The sequence below is a fragment of the Globicephala melas genome, chromosome 16 (assembly GCF_963455315.2).
Source record: "Globicephala melas chromosome 16, mGloMel1.2, whole genome shotgun sequence".
Taxonomy (NCBI): domain Eukaryota; kingdom Metazoa; phylum Chordata; class Mammalia; order Artiodactyla; family Delphinidae; genus Globicephala; species Globicephala melas.
This window is the reverse complement of record NC_083329.1, coordinates 16291921-16309419: the sequence shown is the minus strand read 5'-3', so window position 1 is coordinate 16309419 and position 17499 is coordinate 16291921. Positions and strand designations below refer to the sequence as shown.

General features: G+C 44.9%; 1 protein-coding gene across 1 annotated transcript in view; it reads left to right on the top strand.

Annotated features, from left to right (window-relative positions):
- Nucleotides 1-17499, top strand: part of CASP7 (caspase 7) — a 30173-nt gene that overhangs the window by 3858 nt on the left and 8816 nt on the right. Inside the window, exon 2 of the mRNA XM_030842434.3 lies at nt 1984-2093. Coding sequence (XP_030698294.1) covers nt 1984-2093 — 110 coding nt within the window. The remainder of the gene's footprint in view (nt 1-1983; nt 2094-17499) is intronic.

The following is a 17499-nucleotide window of genomic DNA, read 5'->3' as shown; positions in this document are numbered from 1 at the left end:
TATCTAGCAAATACTTTTTTTAAATAAATTTATTTTATTTATGTTTACTTTTGGCTGTGTTGGGTCTTCGTTGCTGCGCGCGGGCTTTTCTCTAGTTGCGGCGAGTGGGGGCTGCTCTTCCTTGCGGTGCGTGGGCTCCTCATTGCAGTGGCTTCTCTTGCTGCAGAGCACAGGCTCTAGGCGCACAGGCTTCAATAGATGTGGCACGCGGGCTCAGTAGTTGTGGCTTACGGGCTCTAGAGCGCAGGCTCAGTAGTTGTGGTGCACCGGCATAGTTGCTCCATGGCATGTGGGATCTTCCCGGACCAGGGCTCGAACCCCTGTCCCCTGCATTGGCAGGCAGATTCTTAACCACTGCGCCACCAGGGAAGCCGGATCTAGCAAATACTTTTTGTGTGCCAGGGGCCTCTGCCATGATGAACTTACATTGTCGTGTTTGAACCAAGCAGTAAGTAGAGTGCAAGTAAACAAGATCAATAGAAGGGCTGTAGAGGGACTGGGGGAAGGGAGGGAGTTGGTGAGGTAGGTGTAATCCAGGAGGACCTCCTGCAAAGGTGCCATTAAACTGAATTCTGAAGATTGAGAACTAGCCAGCTGGGCAAAGATGGCCTGTCCAGCAAACATTTGGGTGGTGACTACCAGAAAGGGAGAACCAGAAGCCCTGATGGACCCTGAAATGAGCGTAGTGAGCCCAAGGATGCTAGGAGGCTGGGAGGCTGAATGGTGTGGTGGTGAGGAGTGGGTTCTGAGTGCCTGTTTGCCGGCTTCTGATCCAAGTCTAGTTTACTAGTTACTTAGCCTGGGACTAGTTACTAACCTTTTCTAACTGCAGCTTTCTCATCTGTCAAAAGGCAGTGATCATAGGGCTGATCTAACAGCATTTGGGGGAGTGTTAAATAAGATAATGCTTATGAAACAATTAGCACAGCAAATAAGAAGTGTGAGTTTCTATTCTTATTATTGCTATTTTTACTACTTGAAGTAAGGGAAGTAGAAGGTGAGTCGGGGATCCTACTGGCTGGTAGTTATCCTAGATCAGGGCTTGGCAAACTTTTTTTGTAAAAGGCCAGGTAGTAAATATTTGGGGCTTTTTAGGCCACATGATCTCTGTCACAATTACTCGACTCTGGTTGTGGTGGGAAAGTAGCCGCAGACAGCATGTAAATGAAGGGGCGTGGCTGTGTTCCAATTTTATTTACAAAAACAGGTGGTGAGTACTTAGAGTGAAATTTTTAGCACTGAACACCTGTATGTAGGAAAGAAGTAAGATCACAAATCAGTCAATTCAGCTTCAACCTTATAAAATTAGAAAAAGGAAGAACAAGTAAAACTCAAAGAAAAACCAAACAAACAATAAAACAGGTGGTGGGCCATCGTCTGTCATCGACTCCAGTACTAGATAATGAAGACCCTAAGATCCAATGAGTTCAGTTTAAGATTTGAACTTTTAGATCGTAGGGATCTCGTGAAAATTCTTGAGCAGGAAAATAATTTGATGGAAATCTACTCTGGTAGAACCATGTAAAACCATCTGAAGCAGAAAGAGAACTTTATACTCCAGGTCGTTGCTGTTTTTTAACTGGGTTTGAGTGATGTCGGGCAAAGGATGAGCATCTTATAACCTGCCAAGAATTTAGGGGGAGTTTCTTGTTGTTACAGACTTTGACGAACCTTCCACAGTTTCTCATAAGCAGTGAACATTTAACAAAATCCTGAATGCTGGATCAGAAGCTCCCAGAGGGGCAGGGACTTTGCTTTCTTTGCCACTGTGTATCCCGTCTCTGGAATGAGGCCTGAAATGGGGCTGGCGCTGGAGCCTTTGAATGAATTGTTGGTGCAGCAGCCCTGGAGCCCAAATAGGCAGTACTGGTCATCTCCAGGCTTAATTAAAAGCTATGTCACTGAATGAGTGTTATTTAAAAATATCATGAGGCCAGTGATGCCACTGGGTACCAATTTTCTGGTTGGTTTTTTTCCTTCCAGATGGCAGACAGTCAAGACCATATTGAGGAGCAGGGGGCTGGGGACTCAGCAAGCAATGACACAGTTGATGCGAAGCCAGACCGGTCCTCTTTTGTCCCATCACTCTTCAGGTAAGTTTCCTTCCTTGCTGAGTTAAAGAGGGACCCTGGGCCACTTCACCCTACCACGCCTCTGCCCTCTCCACCCACCCACCCACGCGGAAGCGGACCTTCAGGGAAGGAGGTCTATGCTGTGCGTGGGAGATTTGCACAGAATCCTGCCAGCTGTGTGTGACAACACTGGGGTCCCCCTGTGCACTCCCCTGTCCCCAGGGCAAGCCCAGGTATGGGAGAGCCAGGCTCTGGGGGTCTCCTGCCTGGCTGCTGCGTGTCTGAGTGGCAGCTGCCCAGGAGTGAGGGGCTGTCACCGTCAGAGGTGATTTGCCGCTAGCCTCCTTCAGGGCAGAGCATGGGCTGCTGCTGCCAGTGGGAACGGCCTTGGCTGACAGGCAGAACTGAAGGCCATGGGATGGGAAGTTGTAGGGTGGCACTCTGCTGTTTCCTACCTTTTCCTTTTTGGAGTTCACTTTTGAAGTTCTAAACTTTGCATTTAATAATAATAACAACAGCTTCATTTGCTAAGCGTCTGTATGCCAGCTCAGTGTTGCATGAGTCCTCACAGTCAGTCCCAGGAGACGGTTCTACTCTTACCATCATTTAACAGGTAGCTAAACTGAGGCATTAAGAGGGTTAGTAGGGCTTCCCTGGTGGCGCAGTGGTTGAGGGTCCGCCTGCCGATGCAGGGGACATGGGTTCGTGCCCCGGTCCGGGAAGATCCCACATGCCGTGGAGCGGCTGGGCCCGTGAGCCATGGCCGCTGAGCCCGTGCGTCCGGAGCCTGTGCTCCGCAATGGGAGAGGCCACAACAGTGAGAGGCCCGTGTACCGCAAAAAAAAAAAAAAAAGAGGGTTAGTAGCCTGCCTTTCTGGTGGCAGTTAATAAATGGCAGAGCTGAACCCAAACAGTACCAGCGCCACTCCCTTAACAGCTCTGCCGTGCTTTCTATTTAGAAGTAGGGCTGCAGGGACATGGGGGAAGCCCCTTCCCTCCCCTCCTTAACCTTGGTCATGTGAGTGGTATTCCCTGGCAAGAGGCAGGAGCGGTCTGTGCGTCAGAGCATCAGACTTCTCCGTAGCGCCTACACCAAGCCCCACGGCGGAGGGACAGCGAGGGGGATAGGGGGTGAGGTTAGGGAGTGCTCCCAAGCAGTGTTCGGGGGGAGGGGGAGAGCTGGTGATGAGGGGCATCCTGGCTCCCTGCAACGTCCCGCAGAGATCCTTTGGTCATATCATCCCAGACATGACTCGGAGAAGTGGGGAGGCCTCAGCATCCTGGATCCGAATTCCACTGGCGCTGGTTGCCATTGAGGGTCAAAGATATCTGATGAGGTGACCAGAAAATACAGCTCCAATTACTGAAAACTTTTCAAAGCCATGAGTTCCAGTGGTCCAGGCTAAACTACTCCCCAGTGCAAACCCTTTAGAGCAGTGGCCTTCAAATGTTTTCGCTCGCATACCCACCAAATAATGTAAAACTACACACCCCCTCAGAACAGTTGCAAAGGATGTAGTAATATTTCAGTTTTCCCATCTCTCTGAGTATTCAGCCTAAGCAGCTTGCCTCTAAGTGAAAGAGAAACGGGAATCATATGATAGCCATTTCATAAGTCTTAGTTAGATGATGTGGCAGTTTCTATGTCATCTAAGATTTCAGGGTGGGTGAGAAGTCCACCCTTCTCCTCTCTAGTGGGAGATGGGGAACTGGGGAAGGGGAGGTGGTATCATATTCAGGCAGAGCAGTTTTAGGAGAAATACAAATGGAAATTGAGGAACCGGCAATTCATTTACTTAGAATTGTCTTGTCTGCACCCCTTGGAAAATCTCTGAGTACCCTGGTTGGAGACCACTGCCTTAAAGACCCATCATTTTGCAAAAATAGGTGTGGTCTGTGATGTGGGTTTTTTTTTACCCCCTTAACTTCTTTGGAAAGGTAAATAAGCCTGGGTAATCTTCTGTATTCTGGTCCACTATACCTTTTTTTATAGTGTGGCCGGTATTGATGTCAAGCTACATATTATCAAAATAAACAGTGAATATTTAAATTAAATACTTGCAAAATATTTAAATTCCATTTTATGAACTCTTATTTTAGTTGTATGAATTGCAAGACATGATTGTTGAAATATTAAATGTACTTGAACTACAATAAATGTCAATTTAATGTCTTATTCATCTAGGTTGTGAAATGTTAGTTGTTTATTTTCTTTGCCTTCTCTAGGCATCTGACTCGTACCCACGTGTTAGATGGTACAGGGGCCGTCTACCAAATAGGCAATCAATGCAAACAAAATTCAATCAGGATTTGCGACATACCCGTAAAATTTAGATTTTTCCTTCCTTTTTTTTTTTTTTTAACTTCAGCAGGATAGAAGGTCCTTTCATCTAGTAAAGTATCACTGGCTTTAAAATTAATCACTTGAGATGCCATTTTTGGTCACATCCATTATTTCATTTATTCATTAAGTACTTGCGGCGTGACAGAGAGAGCTTAAGTCCCTTGCACCAAATCCCGTGGTTGATTAGTGGCAGAACCAGGATTTGAACCTGTATTCACTTGCCTCTCAAAACCAAGCTCTCAACCACCAGTCTCTGTTCCCACCTTTATGTACCTGGTTCTGTGTTTGGCCCTGGCGCTGCAACCAGGGGCAAGAGCAGTGAGGTCGACGTGGCCCTTGCTTCACTCACGTTCTGGTGGGGAAGGCAGACATGGAACCAGTAACTGTGGTGTAATGACCCCCGGAGGGGACAGAGCAGAGACAAGGGGAGATGGGCTGAACCAGATTTTAGCAGGACTTGTCTGCAGGTCACGTAAAGGATTTGGAATCAATCGTAAGGATGGCGATGTCACTAAAGGGTTTAAGCTGTAGAGTGACTTGATCGATTACACCTGCGGAAACCCACAAGACCACTGGCGCTGCAGCATGGAGGGGAGTGCACTGAGGAGGGCTTTGTGGTGAGGGGACATGAGTTAGGAGGCCATTGCTGCTCCCCAGGCCAGAGTGGATGGTGTAGATGGAGCGGGACTGGGGCTTCCAGAGGTGCCTGGGAGGTGGAAGCCACCAGACTTTGACCAAGTGGAGGGAGAGGGCCGACGAAGAGGCAAGTGGCACCTGCACCCCTGGGAATAGTTGAAGGCGGCTCGTGCCCACTGAGCCCCCTTTGCTCAGCAAAGAGGTAAAGCTGTGTATATTTCTAGTGTCACAGTGACAGAACCGCACCAGCATTTGCTGCCTCTCAGTGTTCCCCTGACCGTGCCTGCTGCCTCGGCTTTGCTGACTGAGACCTCGTGAGAAACTTGGCTGGCGTCAGGGACCTTGCATATGATGGGGTGAGACTCTGAGTGCGATTAAAATGGGGTGATCTGAAGCAAAGAGGGAGTGTCCCTTATCACACCAGACCCATGGACGCCCCACACTTACCCTCTGTGCCTTAAGGATTCTAACTGGGATTGTTATCTGTGACTCACTGGGGTGACCTGAACACAGCACTAGATGCTGATTGTTTCCTGCAAGTCTGGCAGGTGTGCAGTAGCCCCTCCCATGGCCCCCGCTGTGGCGCGTGGGGAACTTTGCATCCCACACTTCAGAGGTGTGGGTGCAGCCTGTGGGAACATCGCTGGCTGCTCCCTGCAGCTGACGGCAGGCACCTTCCCCCTCCCGTCCCATCCCCAGTTCCCTTCTCTAAGTGTCAGAATTGCAGGGAGGTAAGGCAGTGGAGGGGGCAGTAGCACCCCCATCCGTCTCTAATTGAGGACCCTCGCCCTCCTCTGGAAACCTCAAGGATTCTGGGAAACGAAAAGACGCCTCTTTTTCCCCAAAAAGCCTGGGCTGGACTCAGGTGGTCCCAAGCCCTCACACTTGTCTTGGCTTTTTTGTGTCAGTGCCACTAGATGGCATGACAGCATCATTTTATTTCCATTTCACTGGACCCTGAATAAACCAGGCAGTTCCTTAATTCACTTTTCTTAAAAAGAAAACAATTGATTGAAATATCTTCAACTTATCTGATTATTGGAGAACATTTGGAAAACACAGAAAACCACAAAGGAAAAATATTTAGAATGTAAATTTTACATTAGTAAAGTGCTTGGACTTAAAAAAATAATGACTTAGAAGAAATAAGTACTGTCTCCTCTGATCCGCATCCGTGGATCTAACCAACTGTGGATCAGAAATATTGGGAGTGGAAATTCCAGAAAGTTCCAAAAAGCAAAACTTGAATTTGCTGAGTGCCAGCCACTATTTACATAGTATTTACATTGTTTTAGGGATTATAAGTAATCTAGAGATAATTTAAGGTATAAGGGAGGATGTGCATAGGTTATATGCAAATACTACTCCATTTGAAATACGGGACTTGAGCATCCGAGGATTCTGGTATCCTCAGGGGTCCTGGAACCAATCTCCTCGGATACGAAGGGCCAACTGTGTGTGCGCGGTCTATGTTCATTACGAGCCATAGTTGATGAACAAGGCGCCCTGTCATCTGCGAACTTGAAGAGGGATCCCTCTTGATGTAAAGGTAACCCTAGATCCTAGACAGGGTTACCGGTCATGCAAGTCAACGACGTGGTCCCTGCCCTGGATACAAACTCAAGTTCTTAGTGAATATCTAGGTACGGGTATAGAAAATAGCTAATAACAGGTAGTAACTGATTGCAGAATTGTAGAGTATTGGAAGCTGTGGGAGGCTGGGAGAGGAAGGATGAGGGTGGGCCTGGAGGAGTTGGGACCTGTCAGAGAAAAGGCAGTGGGGTTATCAGGGGACTAGAAGAGCCTGCCTGCCGGGGCCAGAGCCACAGTGGGAATGATGGCCAGGCCCCACGGCACAGGTCTGGGAAAGTGGGTAGAGCCCATGGACGGGCTGAGTTTGACCCTGGCGGCACCACTGAGAGCCACTGCACATATAAGACCAAGCCCTGCCCAGTAGCCTGGAAGATGTCCCCCTTCCAGGAACACTTCAGCTGTGAAATCAGAGGCTCCTTTCTGAGTTCTGCTCAAGGTCACTGTTAAAGGAAATAAAAAACAGATTGCACGCGCTCTCAAATTTCCCCAGGGCCTTGGTGGAGCCTTGGGTGTCCCTGCTGAGGGAGGTATTTATCCTTCCAGTTCCGCGTGAAGAGGGCAGGAGAAAAGGCTTGTTTTCAAAGCTTGATAAGCTCCCTACTTTTGAAGCACTGGCTCAGATCCCATGAGCTTTCTCCTGTGTATCATCTTTGTGTTCTGACCTTTGTCCTCCTTGGAGTGTGTTCCATAAATGCCACTTGGTTGTAATTCTTCTTTCTCCTGGGCTGCAACTTGAGTTGCTCCACCAATTGTGTTATATGTAAACATGTCCCTATTTAAAAAAAAAAAAGTGTTATTTGTGTAATTATAAGAAAGATCCAGGTGGCCTGCCTGTTCATTTGGAGGCGGGTAGGGGAAGTGTTTCAGAAGAAGCAATGCTTTGGAATTGGAGAAAAGAACAAAGAAAGCAGACCTTAACTCATCCCAAGGACTATGTCCCTAATTAAGCAAAAGCCATTCAGTCACACTCGTTTGATTGAAAGAGGCCGGGTCTGAGGCCCCTAGAAAGAAAAAGAACATTAAAACATACCCAGGCAGTTTACTTTTCCATAAAGGAAGCCTTCAGATTCAGACTCCAGATCCCAACTTTCTATATAAAGAGTAATAAAGAATTAATGCTATATTTGAAGTAGTCATGATACCACTTAAAATGACAGCAGTGCTGGTATGGAGTTGGACAACCTAGGTTCAGATCCTGGCCCTGAGTCCCACTCTTTAGTTGAACAACTAGAGCAGGTGTTTTGACCATTTTGAGCCTCAGGTCCCTCATTTGCGTGACAGGGATATGAATTCCTATCCACTGGGTTGTTTGTGAGAATTAAATTACCTGATAAGGGAGAAATCATAGAATCATAATTTCAAACCGGAAGACTCGTTGAAAGGTGATTTATCCAGTTCCCCTTCTGTGTAACGATCAAAGAAAGTGAAGGCCAGAGAGGCAAAGTCCTCTATCCATGGTCACCCAACAGGACCAAGACCCAGGTCTAATTTGGGGTCCATTGCTCCCCCGCCCCTTACGTCAAGTACCACCCACAAGTGCAGTGGCATCTAGCTATTCAACCATATTAATCCACCAGCGGGGTGTTTTTTTTCTTCCACCCAAGTGGGTCAGCAAATTTAATTCTTCATTGAAAGTGCTCCCTTTCTGCTTCACTTCAGCTGAGAGATGGTATACAGACAGCATTTCAACAGGGCTAGCGATGGGGTTTCTGATAAAGAGGGCCACGTGCCCATTTCAGGAGCAGCGAGCCACACCTCTGAACCATGGTCATAGGCTCTAAATCTCTGAAGCCATGACTTCTACGTGTATAGAATACCTCTAGTTATTTTAGATTATTGCTTTTCTAGAGGGGAAAAAATAAGCTCTAAAGTTAACAGAAAAAGTGAGAAAGGGAGGTAAATGTCAGGTTTCCATAGTGATAGAACTTTTAAAACACCGTTAGTGTAGAATTAAGTCCAGTAATAGAAGAGTATTATGAAAAGAAGCCCCGTTGCTTCTCAAGGGAGCTCCTAATCACAAATCAGAAATGTGCATTATGGCCTTGCCTATTCAAACCCCAAGCTTGCTGGTGCTCAGGGCTTTCTGTCTGGCCTGCATCTGGTAGGGTGAGTTTGTATACTGCTCAGCTGAAAGTGAACAAGATGGATGAAGTGGTTGTGTAAGAATCAAGACTGACGTGTGTGAGCTGTTCTCAGCTCTGAAGTTTGCAGCCACAGTACAGACACCATTGTGTCTCCCACTTCATTCTAGGCTATTTAAAGAGAACTCAGTCCTTTATTTCCCCTGAATGGTGTTTTTCTTTGAGTCATTTGTCAATTTTTATTGCCAGAGGTCTCTTCTTTTTTTAAGGGGGAGGTTGGAAACATGGAGGCGGATAATTCTTCTCCTAAGCCTATTTTAAACTGACTTTGTTTCCCAGTGTAAGTGGGCAATTTACTTTTGCAAATTGAGTTTCAGAGAAGAATGCACGGAGCCAGTTTCTTCTCCTTCACAAACCTGAGGATGGCAAGTGATTAGGGGGTTTCCCAGGAGTGCAGGTGTTATAACTCCCCTTCATCGGCTTCCACGTTTCACTGACTGGGACCTTGAACCAGGAAATGGAGAAAAGCGTTGCTTAATAATTTGGTTTTTATGCATCCACCTCTTCCTGATTGCATTTGGAGGGGCGGAGTGGGGAAGTGTGGTAACTCCTGAGTCATTCGCTTTATCCAAGACCCTTGAAAAATGTTTATATACTTCATTTGAAAATTAAACTATTTGGTATGCCTCTATGGTCTTCTATTTTATTCTTATATTACTACCTTGAGGACCTTTAAAAGGAAAAAAATAACCTGATGAATTTGAACTCTCTGATTCAGCACGAACTCACTTCGTATTTTTGTTCACTCACGTAGAACTTTACATATTTTGCACCTCCTACGTGTGCTGTTTCGCCACCTTTTGTAGATTTGGCACTTCGGTGGGTTGCCCACATCTGCGTGCTCATCACTTTAAATAGCTGTGTAGTATTTTATTCTCCTGATACTCTGTCCCCTGCTTAGCCATTTCCCCATTGTTTCCAGTTTTTCACTCTCAGAGATGGTGCTACTGACTGCATCTTTGTGGAAATGTGGGTTTTTTTCCATGGGACCCCAAGTTCCTAGAAAGTCGCTTTTTCTCTAGGGAGCTGTCCTGGAGTGGGGAGGATGCAGCCGTGTGGAGCCTGGGTATTTCTGCCGGTCAGCAGAGAAGGGGGAGGCCAGTGTGACTTTCCCAGCCCCAGTGTGAATGGTCCTATGGAAAACTCCAGCGTGCGGTTCACTGCTGATTCAGTCACGGGCCTTCAGGGCCGGACGGACTGTGCCAATCTCCTGCCCCTGCTGTGCTCCGAGCATGTTGAGTTTTTATTATTTCAGAGAAGAAGGAAACTCGCTGCCGGTCATCGCAGGGCGAAGCCTAGTTCTGATGCAGAGGGGGTTGCTTTCAGATGGAGACATGAGGTACCACCTTCACTCTCTCCCTTCCTCTCGGTCTTGTTCTTTGCCTTGGTATGTCAGGACTGCGGGGAATGCCCTCTACTGAAATCCTGAAACCATGAATGAATCATCCCAAAAATATTTAGACAAAGCAGCTATGAAAACCAGAGCCCTGGTTCCGAATGAAGCAGCCCTGGGGAAACGTGTGCCTGGTGGTGTGTTTACTTTCATGCTGATGAATGTCTGCAAACAGACAGAGCTACTGGGAGTCCTATTCACGGAGACACTTTAGAAAATAAATAGCGGGTTTGCAGTGCTTATATTCCCTTCCAAATATAGAAAGGTGTAATTCACGTTTCGAGCAGCCTGGGGGATCTGTAAGAAGATAAAACCTGTATTTATTCACTCTGGTGATGGGGAAAATTATACTTGTACCAAGAGTGGATTGTAAAAATTTTTTGTGCACTTTCTGAGGCTTTTCACTTCTTTGTATAGTAGGTACAGTATTTTTATCCTATAATGTTTTCTGGTATGTGTTACTGTAGACTCTTCAAGGAAGTCTTTCTACATAAATAACTATCAGAGCTTGGTGGTAACTCTTTGCCTCTTGATTTTGCTGAAGTGACTGCGAAATCAGAGGTTCCAAATAATGGCTGTCGACCTGAGAAGTTAGGATAATCTAGGTCCTTCCTGATAATCAATGCTGGTATCATCTGCGTTCCTAGCAGAGATTTGAGCTTACCAAAATACATCTGGGAAATGAAGACAGTGGTCCTTGCACATATGAGCGAGGAAATACAACACCAGCAAACATGAAGGATGGTTAGGAAGCGCCGTAGTCAGCCAACCTGCTTGTGTAAATTAACTGCTCATTGTCTTTGATGCACACTTGAATGCACTTCCTACGTCAGTCTTTCTACCAGGCTTTTGTAGTTGTTGTGACCTTGCTTGTCCAGCCCTAACCAAGCACAGTGATTTCGTGGCCAGATTTGTTGTTTTAAAATCTGCAGCCAATTGTATGTAACACATGAGCTTTTAAGAGGACTTGGACTTTTTACTTCACTGGTCTGGTTTATCACAGCCTCGCACTTAACAGCAGGTTCCAAAACCAGAATCCTGTGTTTCTCCTCAGTGTCGTAATCTTGGCCAATGTGTTCAGAATGTAAAAAGGTCAAGTTAAAGACTAAGTTTATCAGCACAAAATTAGCAAAGGGAGGGAACAGAACGGGGCCTGGCGAGGGTACAATGGGAAGTGATAGAATCTGGCGTTAAAAATACCCTGGCCAGCCTTTATTTGTTACATCTTTCCATACCTCTCATTTGTACTTTGCAGAACAAGTGGGGGTAATGATTATTAACATACTTTGTAAAGCATAAAACCCTTTTAAAAAATATTAATGAAACAACAAGGTCCTACTGTATAGCACAGGGAACTGTATTCTATATCCTTTGATGAAACCATAATGGAAAAGAATATGAAAAAGAATGTATATATGTGTGTGTGTGTGTGTGTGTGTGTAACTGAATCACTTTGCTGTACAGCAGAAATTAACACAGCATTGTAAATCAACTATACTTCAATAAAATAAATTTTAAAAATATATCAGTGATACTTGTTCCTGGTGACTTAGGGACTATCTTAAGTGGTTCCTCCACCATTTGTACCGTTTGTCAGAATCAGGAGAAAGGCTGGTTTCCATTGATCTGGACTTGAACAAAGTGCGGGTGCCCACCTGTTGGGGTCTGTGTAACGGCAGTGCCCACGTGTGCTAGCATCTTCTGCAGAAAAGGCCAAATGAACCCAGGACGACAAGAACAGCCACTTTTAGAAAATCTTGTCTTTGGGGGAGGATCGCCAGCTGAAGAAGTTTCTAACCTGGATCCTTGAAAGCTTCTTATCACCCTGTTCATTCCCACCCTGGTGCCCACCCCTGGAGAACCCGTGGTGCTGAGCTGTGGACCAGGCCACTGCCATCTCTCTGCAGTTGGCTGATTAATGAGCACCATCTCTTTGGAGCCCTTGAGGGCCTTGCTTCTGTCCAACAGCAGTTGTTTATCTGATGATCTGCTTGGCTCTGACCATTGATCTCCAAACAAACAGTAACTCTTTATGAGCTGCTAGCACTTCGGTCACAGAGCTCACCTCCCCCGACTGTGCTGATAGTGAGTTACAGGGCCACCAAGGCTGTGCTGGGGACTCACCCAAACATTGTGCAAACAAGGGAGAATAAGGATGGCATTGCTTGCAAAGTGGCATTTCCTGGAAGCCTTTTGGTTGTGCAGTTAGTTTCGGTTTAATGTTCAGCTCAGCTGTCACCTGGGGGAGACCTTGCAGGTTTCGTGGAGAGCCATAAATCCCACACATGACCCTAAATAGAACCACGCTGCTGCCCAGGGCCGCCTTCCACAGGCCGTGCTCCCCGAGGCATATCTCATTTGACTTTCTAGCCAAGAGCCAAGGGGCCCAAAGGCTGCAGTCATGTGGAGAGTGATGTTTGATAGGGTGGGATGAGCTGGTGGTACTCTCTACCCTGCCCGGGAGGAAGAGGGACTAGCCCACAGGGACCTCTGCTTCCATGGGCTATGAAGTAGCGAAGGGGCTTGAAACAGGAGTGGACACTGCAGTGAAAGGTGAGGGCCAAGCGGGCCCAGGCTAGTGCTGAGGCCCTCAGGCTTCAGAGGATATGAGCGTCTCCAGGAAAATACCCAGGCCTGGCTCTGATCCCCTGGGTCTAGGGCAAGGCCTGGGAATCTGAATTTTAACAGAGAAACCCTGGAATAAGGGACTTGGTGTCAGACCTCAGAATAAACCTGGACACTACCCCTGCCTGGCTTTGTGATCTTGGACAAGCTAATATAATCTTTTTCCATGAGATATGGAGTTAATGTCTCACAGAGTTGTTGTAAAGATTACATGAGATAATATATGTAAAGCAGTAAGTGTTCAAAAAGTAGTACTTATTAGAACTTTATTTATTATTGTTGTTACTATTGACACGTAGAGGAAGAAGGCTAGGGAGAGGGGTAAAAATCACAGTGGAAAACAGAGAAATGGGGTGTCCAGGGACGCCTTTCAACAACTCGCACAAAAAAGTATGAATCCAAAAAGTCCAAAAAGTAATTTTCAAAACAGGTCTTGAAATCCATTTGCAGCAAGTGATTTTTAACTATTAAATAATAATTTTTATTTTAATCTTTTGAGTAGTTAACTTATTCATAGATAGAAAAAGAGATATACAGTCAAAATTCTTTCTCCTTCCTGCCGTCCTGCTCTTGGCTCCAGAACACAGGTAACCACTTTTGATGCTATTTAATAAATAACATGAGTAATAATGATGATGTTTATTTATTCAGTACAACTTGCTACATGCTGCACACTGTTCTAAGTGCTTTGTGAATATTAACTTGTTTACCAACTCTGAGGCAGATGCTATAATTTTGTCATTTTTACAAATGAGGAAACTGAAGCCCAGAGAGGTTAATACGTAACTTGCCCACGATCGCTCAGCTATGTGGTGGAGCAGGGTTTCAAACCCAGGCAGTCCCGCCCGGAAATCTGTGGATTTATCCATTATATCATCCTGCAAGGGTCTGTTTATGCAAATACAAGCAAGATACGAATTTTTCCTGACACGTAGCGCACTGGTCTCATTGTTTTGCCCCTTTGTTTTGTTCCACCCTTAACACTGCTTATTGGAAATCATCCCACATCAGGATAGGGAGAGCTTCCTCATTATTTTAACAATAACTATGTGGTTTAGATTCAAGACCCTGCCTTTTACAGTCCACCCAGGAAGTAGAAGCCGAATTAGATCTTGATACTTGCCCTGCTGGTTATTATGGGAGTGAGTGGCTAACTGAATAAACTTAGGTCTGCCAACCAGATCTTTTAATTGAGGCCTGCTATTAGGGTTCAAAACTGGACATGGGAACCCCAGGGGGAAAAAATGGAAGAGAACTTGTCAGTCCAAAAGTGTTTCCAAATAGTATTGGGTGTCACACACAAAAGAAAGACTCAAGCAAAGCGATTGCCCTGTGTTCCTGCGGAATCAGCTACTGGGGCTCCCTAACGTACGCCCCTCTCAGGAATCAGCCCCCTTCCTATATGTGAGGCTGTACTGAATTCATGTCTCTGCAGCACCCTGGCAACAGCAGCTGGCAAAGTGGAAGAGATGGCACTGCTCCCACAAGAGGGAAACTGGGGTGAAAGGGAGATAGATAATCCCCAGGAGAAGGGACCCCAAAGCCTCACAACTAGTAGGTGGTAGACTCTAGTCTCTTGGCCTCTTTTACTTGCGGAATCTATCCATAGGCAATAGACTTTAGTCCGCCTGGTTTCTTCCTGGCTCCTTTCCCCTAGTGACTTCTCGACAATCATTTCTTCCTCTTATTTGTCTCTCGTTACATGCTTTAAGCTCATCATCAGGGTTTGCTTCCCCAGACTTAAGCTACAGATGGAGTTTTCCCAAAGCCAGTGCCTCTTAGGAAGATGAGCACAATGGGATCAAGTTGCTAATCACTCTCTGATAGCTTCGGTGTGGGAAGACCTGGGTTTAACAAAAAGCTATTTGAGTTAGAAGGAAAAATTAATATGGACTGACTCAAATCCGGAAAGAAGAAGCAGATATTAAGTTCATTTTGAAAAATGAGAATTCAGTTTAGGGGAAGGATAAGAAAGGGAAATTGTCCTTATCTCCCTTGAGATATTTACTGGGGAATCACATAAGAATCACATTTCATATTCATTTTTAAGGTACTTTTTATAACCATGGAAAGTGTTTTCTTTAAAGTGTATATATCTTTATATACACACTTTTGTGTTCCTTTTTTTTAAGCAGTTAGTTTTCCAAATTCTATTCTGATAGAAACAGAGTTCTTTTCTTTTTCGTGTAACTTACATCTAAGCCTGTTTTTCTTATAAAAAATGCTCACTGGTGTAGTTTGGCTTATGGCAGCCTAAAAAAATCACAGCTTGTTTATAATTTGGATATCATTGTACAGTTTGTTTTAAAATAATCTGTATTGCAGAAGACAGAAGTGGAATTTTCTCTCATAAAGGGCATAAACTTGACCTCCAGCCCACCAAGCATAATGCTCCTCTTGTTAGGGTCTTCGAGTGAGCTTAAATTAGCTAAAGTCCTCTCAGGAGCCAATGAGAAAATGCAGATGAGAATTTTATCAAGATCCCAGCCCATAATAAGCCCTGACAAACGCTAATTGTTGTTATTATTACCTATAAAAAGGGTGTGATTATGCCCCCTCCACCTACCTCAGAGATGTCAGTTGAAGACCGACATCTTTCTGACTTACTTCACTCTGTATGACAGACTCTAGGTCCATCCACCTCATTACAAATAACTCAATATCGTTTCTTTTTATGGCTGAGTAATATTCCATTGTATATATGTGCCACATCTTCTTTATCCATTCATCTGTCGATGGACGCTTAGGTTGCTTCCATGTCCTGGCTATTGTAAATAGAGCTGCAATGAACATTGTGGTACATGACTCTTTGAATTATGGTTTTCTCAGGGTATATGCCCAGTAGTGGGATTGCTTGGTGGTATGGTAGTTCTATTTTTAGTTTTTTAAGGAACCTCCATACTGTTCTCCATAGTGGCTGTATCAATTTACATTCCCACCAACAGTGCAAGAGGGTTCCCTTTTCTCCACACCCTCTCCAGCATTTATTGTTTCTAGATTTTTTGATGATGGCCATTCTGACTGGTGTGAGGTGATGCCTCGTAGTTTTGATCTGCATTTCTCTAATGAGTAATGATGTTGAGCATTCTTTCATGTGTTTGTTGGCAGTCTGTATATCTTCTTTGGAGAAATGTCTATTTAGATTTTCTGCCCATATTTGGATTAGGTTGTTTGTTTTGTTGATATTGAGCTGCTTGTAAATTTTGGAGATTAATCCTTTGTCAGTTGCTTCATTTGCAAATATTTTCTCCCATTCTGAGGGTTGTCTTTTGGTCTTGTTTATGGTTTCCTTTGCTGTGCAAAAGCTTTGAAGTTTCATTAGGTCCCATTTGTTTGTTTTTATTTCCATTTCTCTAGGAGGTGGGTCAAAAAGGATCTTGCTGTGATTCATGTCATAGAATGTTCCACCTATGTTTTGAGAGGGGAGACTTTAGAAGGTAGGAGACCAGACTGAGGGCATTTCTCTTTTAGAAATAAAATGATACGACGGAAGAAATTTGACCCTATAAAAGTAGAGGATAAAGTCATGTTGAGGTTGAAAACAGCAATATGGAATCTGAAGTTTCGACTTAACATAGCTAACCTGTAATCTGGACCAAAGTAGGAGGAGGAAGGGGAAAGACCACATCCTTTCAGAGATTCTGAGAAACTCAGGTAACATTCAGTGAAAACTCAGAGTGAAATACCCTTGGAGCCACACCCATCAGGGAACAAGCTCAGTTTTCACTTTCACTTTACTTCTTCCAACTTTTGATGGAGCTTTGGGAGGATGGTGGACAAATCATTCTAACAGATACTCAAGAGCATAAGGCTGTGGAACGCTGACATGAAGGAGGAGGCCTGGGTGATGGTCCCACCTTGCCGATCACTAGCTGGGTGACCTTGGACAACCCCCTGCCTCTCTGTGGACCCCAGTTTTCATGTCTGCAAAATGAGCAAATAAAACCTGATTCATTCATTCATATGACAGTTTTTAACTTCATTGCCCGACTAAAACCTCTCATACAGTATTTAGTAGAAGTGGCAAGAGTGGACATATTTGACTTGTTCCTGATTGTAGGGCAGGAAGCATTCAGCCTTTCATCATGAAGTATGTCGATGAAAATTCAGTTAACTATCACATCAGGAAGAAAACGGGAATTTTATTGGAGCCAAACCGAGGGTTATAACCCAGGAAGCGTATTCTCAGAAAGCTCTGAGAACTGTTCTACCTGTTAGAAGTCAAAGGCACAGTCATATTCATTTTCGCGATACAGGCTCATCCATCAAAATGACATACTGATGTTTCACATAAAGTTCACCAAAGTTACATAGTCCAGATAAGCATATGCAAAGCCAGCAGCAAGTCACCCACGACCCCCTACGGAACTGGGAAAGAATGCTATTTTAAGAAGTTACATTGCTAGTATCCGAAGAAAGAAGAAATATTGATCTTTACAGTCGAGCGGGCACTCCTGTCTTTGAGGAGTTCTGGTTAACATGGAGTGCAGAGGTAAACTGCACATTAGGGACGGAGGGAGGAGGCCCAGACAAACACAGAGAATTTTATGTTTAATTTTTTCTTGTTCCACCTTAAAATATAAATTTTATTTCATCAAGTATGATATTAGCACTGGGTTTTTCATAGATGCCCTTTGCAGGCTGAGTTAGTTCCACTGTAATCCTAGTTTAGTGAGCATTTTTATCATAGCAGGG